Here is a 6,307-nt window from a genome sequence, read left to right as displayed (position 1 = left end):
AACCAATAAAAGTAGGTAGATATGTATTTATTACAAACAAAAAAACATGTGATACAAAAGTAAATTGGATTTTATACAAAAATAGAGGTGAAATAAGCATGGTTCCATTGGGCAAACCGAGCAAAATCGGCCAAACTGTTCACTGATGAATCGCTAACATTGCTGATTCATCATACATATCATTTTTTCTACTTACATAATACATATCCAATAACATTATACCATTTTCCATTTTATAAAACTGTTTTTACGTATTCACAGGCCTTTCGATAACATTTAGCGTAATGTAAGCGCATATTTACGTAGTGAGTGAACTCGCTGTGACTGTTGTTTCAACTCGTATTGTGTTTTTCCAACCTACATAATACTTTTCCAATAACATTATACCCTTTTCCACTTTAGAGAACTGTTTTGAGATAGTTTCAGGCCTTACGATAATATTTAGCGTAATAATAGCGCATAATAACACAGTGGATGAAGTCGCTATGACTATTATTTCAACTTACAACCTATTTTTCTACTTATATAATACTTCTTCACTAACATTACACATGTTTCCACTTTATATCATTGCTATCACATAATTGAAGACCTTACTATTCTACTGAGCGTCATATTATCGCATATTTACACAGTAAGTGTAATTGCGATATCATTTGTTTCAGCTTGCACTATTATTCAACTTATAAATTACTTTCCCACTAACATTACATCCTTCTCCACTTTATATCATTGCTATCACATATTTACAGACCCGACTGTTAAACTGAGCATAATATTTTCGCAGATTTACACAGTGGGTTTACTCATGATATCAATTGTTACAACTTACACTATTTTTCAACTTATGCATTACTTTCCTCCTAACATTACACCCATTTCTACTTTATATCATTGCTATCACATATTTACAGACCAGACTGTTATACTGAGCGTCATTTTTTCGCAGATTTACACAGTGGGTGTGGTTGTGATATCACTTCTTTCAACTTACACTATTTCTCAACTTATATAATATTTTACCACAGACATTACCCACGTTTCAACTTTATATAAATCTTATCACATACTGACTGGCCTTACCATTATACTGAGCATCATATCGCCATCCCACACAGTATCAGTAGTGTAGGTAGTTATGATACTCTTTGAAACAGGGCTGAAGGCACAACGCAACATTGCACTCTGCACACTCATACCTTGTGTCTTTTCTCTGAGTGGCTGGTCTTACTGTCGAGTGCTTGCATACATGGCAGCGGCACTGGGATTTATGACGGTTTGGTTGGGAAGGGATAGTGCTTGGGTAGTGGCGTCCTGCAAGGCGTAGGGGAGTCTGGGCAGCCATGGGGGTGCGTGTGCGGTGTGTGGGCCTGTCCTGTGCATACCTGGTGATAATTTCACGTGACAGCTCTCTCACAAACCCCTCAAAGGTCTCAGAGATTCCCATTGTCATGGCGTGGAGGTAGTGTGCGTTGAGGACTGTGATGTCGAGCAAGTGGAAAAAGAGCTTTTTGTACCACTTCATCGTGGTCCTGGCACAGTCCACACTGGAAATCATGGAGTCTGACTGATTCACTTGCCTCATGTTGAGATTATAGTCAAGTACCGACTCAGGTTTCCAGACGTGGCGCCTCCTCTCGCTACGGTGATCAACGGAGTCTGTGTGGTGCATCAGGGGGCTGTGTACAGTCGACAGGAGGCAAACTTCCCTGTTGTGGTTCCACAGGGTGGCAAGGATGTTATTTGCCTGGAAGAAAACCACCTCGTTCTTGTCCAGTTTCCTCCCTATCTTGACCACAGGGCGACAGTTTCTCTTTACTGTACCACAGACTCTGGAGTCATGTTGGTAGAGGAACCGAGCGAGAAGAGGGCTAGTGTACCAGTTGTCCAGGTACAACATATGACCACGATGAAGGTACTCCTCTATAATTTTCTTCACCACGGCCCCTGAGAGTCCAATACTATGATCTTCTGTTATGTCTGTCTGTGTGCCCGTATACAAGACTATGTCTTGCACGTATCCAGTCTTACAGTCACACATAACAAAGATCTTGAACCCGAAATGGTGTCTCTTGCTGGGTATGTACTGACGAAAGGAAATATTGCCTCTCCACAACACATGACTCTCGTCTATGATGAGGTCTCTGTAAGGATAAAATGAGGAGCAGAACATTTCCCGTAGGTGATCAAAAAGAAGCCTAATTCTCCTCATTTTATCATTGTTATTTGCATTAGCTGGGTCGTCTGCATAAAAAAAGTGGAGGTGGCCGAGAATCAGCTGAAATCTATTACGACCCATTACCTTTCCAAAGAAAGGTGTGATGGTCATTGAGTCAGTGGTTCAGTATGCCGTATTTGATTTTTCCTTACAACACCCATCAAGAGAACCAGGGCAAAATATAAGAACATCTCTGAAAGGGTTACAGGATAGTCATATTGCTGGGAGTGCCTGGTGGTTGTACCCAGACATTCACTTTCACAGCGCTGGCTTATTGCAAAGAGGTTCATCTGCTCCACTATACGACCCACAAACGCCTCCCCAAAGAACAGGTGGAAGAAATCCACCCTAGTGGAGCCCACATGCACACCTCGAGCCATGCAACCTGTTACGTCCCCAGCTGTCCTCACTCCTCAAGCACGCTGCAATAGTTAGGTACAGCAAGAAATTCGTTCGGCCTGCAACTCCTCATTCCCGGGCCAGCTGGATAGCAACATGAAATATCTCCACCACAAATACTGTATCATCCATCACACCATCAATGATAATGAAATAGTCTACTACACTATTTACATATATTTACAAATAAACACTCTGATACTCAAAATAAAGAATATGCTTAGATCACTTATGCTATATCCCCACAATGATCTCAACACCAAATGACACTCAATAATAACCATAATCTCAAAATAATTAACCATTCTCCCTCACATGTTACTCTATAATATTAACCACACAAATGCTCCACAATGGTTCACACAATAATAATCTCCACTATCACAAGTACACCACCACGTGCACCATAGTTCTTGTGGCCACCCACACCACGCTCTCTCTCCATCACCTGTATATTCTCCTCCCACAAGTAATACTCATCAATATATTCACATAATTATCTCACCACTTCCCTTATATAACACCTCACACTGTGTGACCACGCTGCTCTCCCAAAATCACCACGTGTCTCCTCCAACACGCCCACCCGAGCAGAAACCCAGATCAGCTCCTCACACGCCGTCAGCCACCAAGAGAGAGAGAAGCCACGCACTCTCCCCTCGTACATACATAACATATCTCTCACTAACGGGATCACAATACAACAACATAACCTTACATGTTAACCCTTAACAACTTCACAAATATTAATTCATTTCTACATTCTCCAAAGATAAACTCCAACACAATATACAATCACATTATACAATAATAAACATAATATTCATTACATTCATGATACACAACAAAAGAAAACGTACTGTATGAAATAAGGGATAACTCCTCGTAACACCCCCCTTCCAGTAAAGATGTGAATTCTCCCTTTAAGAGGATTCACATCTCTCAGGAACGCGAGAGAGAGCGTCTGCTATCACATTCTCTCTTCCCTTTACATGAGTCACAACCAAATTATATTCTTGCAACAGCAGACACCATCTCATTAACCTCTGGTTAGAGTTCTTCATCCTATTTACAAATACAAGAGGATTATGATCAGTGAAAATTTGCACGGGCCTCATGGTACCCTTCACATACACTTCAAAATGATTCAAACACATAATCAATGCCAAAGCCTCCTTCTCCACAGTACTGTAATTCATCTGATATGGTAACAACTTCTTAGAAAAATACCCAATAGGATGATCAACCTGCTCCACTTCCTGCATTAATACTCCTCCAATTCCCTCACCACTGGCATCCACATACAATTTAAATGGCTTATCATAATCAGGAGTGACCAATATGGGTGCATTTACTAGCATATCCTTAATTTTCTTAAAAGCCTCCACACAGTGCTCACTCCACATAAATTTCACCTTCTTTGACAACAACCTGGTCAATGGCAATGCAACGGCTGAAAAGTTCTTACAAAATCTTCTGTAATACCCACTCATTCCCAAAAACCTCAACAATTCTTTCCTATTTGTTGGAGAAGGAAAGTTCAGAATATCTCTCACCTTAGCATCCAATGGCCTCACTTGTCCTTGTCCCACTTTGAATCCTAAATAGTCCACATAAGCCTTCACAAAATCACTCTTTGCCAAATTCACTGTGAGATTTGCATCATCTAACTTTCTAAATACTTCATCCAACAACTTCAAATGCTCCTCCCATGTATCAGAATACAGTACTATATCATCAATGTATACAGTACAACACTTCACTCCACTCAACACTGCATTAACCAATCTCTGAAAACAACTGCTACTGTTCTTCATTCCAAATGGCAAAACTTTATACTGATACAACCCATCCATGGTAACAAATGCTGACAATTCCTTAGCCCTTTCAGTTAATCCAACTTGCCAGAAACCCGTAAGCAAATCTAACTTTGTCACATACTTAGCATTTCCTAACTGATCAATACAGTCATCAATCCTGGGAATAGGGTATGAGTCAGTCTTAGTTACAGTATTCACTTTTCTAAAGTCAGTACAAAATCTGTAACTATTCCCTCCAGCCTTAGGTACAAGTACACAGGGTGAACTCCATGGACTATTACTTGGCTCAATTAAATCATTTTTCAACATGTACTCTACTTCCTTCCTCATAATTTCTCTCTTTTGTGGAGTCACTCTGTATGCATGTTGCTTAATTGGCCTTACATCCTCTACTTCCACATCATGCACAATAACATGGGTTCTTCTAGGAGCATCAGGAAACAAAGATCTAAACTTGTTAACAATTCTTTTTACCTCTCCTTTCTTATCCTTATCTAAATGCTTCAACTTCTCATCCAAATTATTTAATATGACTGAATTTTCCAAACTCTGACCTTCACAATTCATCAAGTCATCATCTTCACCATCACTCTTCTCCACCTTCACAACATTACCACAATTTACTTCATCATTTACATCCAATACTTCTTCCCTACCATAGTATGGCTTGATCATATTTACATGACACAATTGAGTTCCCTTCCGTCTCCCTGGGGTTCTGACTATGTAATTTACATCACTGACTTTCTCCTTAATGGCCCAAGGCCCACAATATTTTGCTTTCAAAAGGATTATCCTGCAATGGAAACAACACCAGCACCTTATCACCAGGCTGAAAACTTCTATCTCGTGCCTTCTTATCATACCAGGTTTTCATATTAGTCTGTGACTCCTTTAAATTCTCACATGCAATCTCTCTAGCTCTCAACAATCTCTCCTTAAACATAGTAACATAATCCAGGATATTTGGCACATCATGATTTCCCAACCACTTCTCCTTCAACATACGCAGAGGTCCCCTGACCTCATGTCCATAAACAAGTTCAAATGGACTGAAGCCAGTGGACTCCTGCACAGCATCTCTTATGGCAAACAAAGCTAGTGGCACTGCCTCATCCCAATCCTTATCCATTTCAGTACAGTATATTTTTAAAGTCTTCTTTAGAGTTTGGTGAAACCTTTCCACACATCCCTGCGACTGCGGGTGGTAGGCACTCGATAACTGCTGCTTAATCCTCAACTCTTTCAACACCTGACCAAACAACCTTGAAGTGAAATTACTGCCCTGATCTGACTGAATTACTCTCGGGAGTCCAACCCATGAGAAAAATTTCACCAACTCCCTCACAATCACTTTGGCATGGATACTTCTCAAAGGTATTGCCTCTGGAAACCTTGTTGACATACACATAATAGTTAGCAAATATTCATTGCCTCGCTTAGAACGAGGTAGAGGACCTACAACATCAATACATATCCTGCTGAATGGTTCATCTACAACAGGAATAGGGTGCAGTGGTGCCTTTACAATATTCTGGTTAGGTTTACCAACAACCTGACATGTATGACAAGTCTTACAATGCTTAGTTACACTCATCTTTACACCTGGCCAATAAAAATGTGCTGTCACTCTACTCAAAGTCTTTCTTACACCAAAATGTCCTGACCAACTATCTTCATGCAGGCCAATTCCAAAATCTTACTTCTGTACTTCTTAGGGACAACAATTTGGGTCTTCATCATCCAATGATCAGATACTGGGCTATCAGCAGGTCTCCATTTTCTCATTAAAATTTGGTCTTGCACATAATATCCCACATCTCCATCAAGAATTCCTCTCTCAGCCTCACTCCACAACGCCTTCAGACTT

At 40.4% G+C, this 6,307-nt stretch overlaps 1 protein-coding gene across 1 annotated transcript; it reads right to left on the bottom strand.

The window, feature by feature from the left end:
* Positions 1–5,188: 5,188 nt before the first annotated feature.
* LOC145415338 (uncharacterized) lies at positions 5,189–5,569 on the bottom strand. The gene has a single exon (XM_080284617.1). It carries the CDS (start codon positions 5,567–5,569, stop codon positions 5,189–5,191), a length of 381 nt encoding a protein of 126 aa, XP_080140743.1.
* Positions 5,570–6,307: the final 738 nt, after the last annotated feature.

This window comes from Coenobita brevimanus, chromosome 13 (assembly GCF_032717465.1).
Source record: "Coenobita brevimanus isolate Jiangsu-jjx chromosome 13, ASM3271746v2, whole genome shotgun sequence".
NCBI lineage: Eukaryota > Metazoa > Arthropoda > Malacostraca > Decapoda > Coenobitidae > Coenobita > Coenobita brevimanus.
The sequence above is the reverse complement of the archived record's forward strand: the minus strand, read 5'-3'. Positions and strand labels throughout refer to the sequence as shown.

Bases quoted from the DNA above. Each gene is read 5' to 3' on its own strand.
- LOC145415338 (XM_080284617.1), bottom strand. From the start codon at position 5,569: ATGGATAAGGATTGGGATGAGGCAGTGCCACTAGCTTTGTTTGCCATA.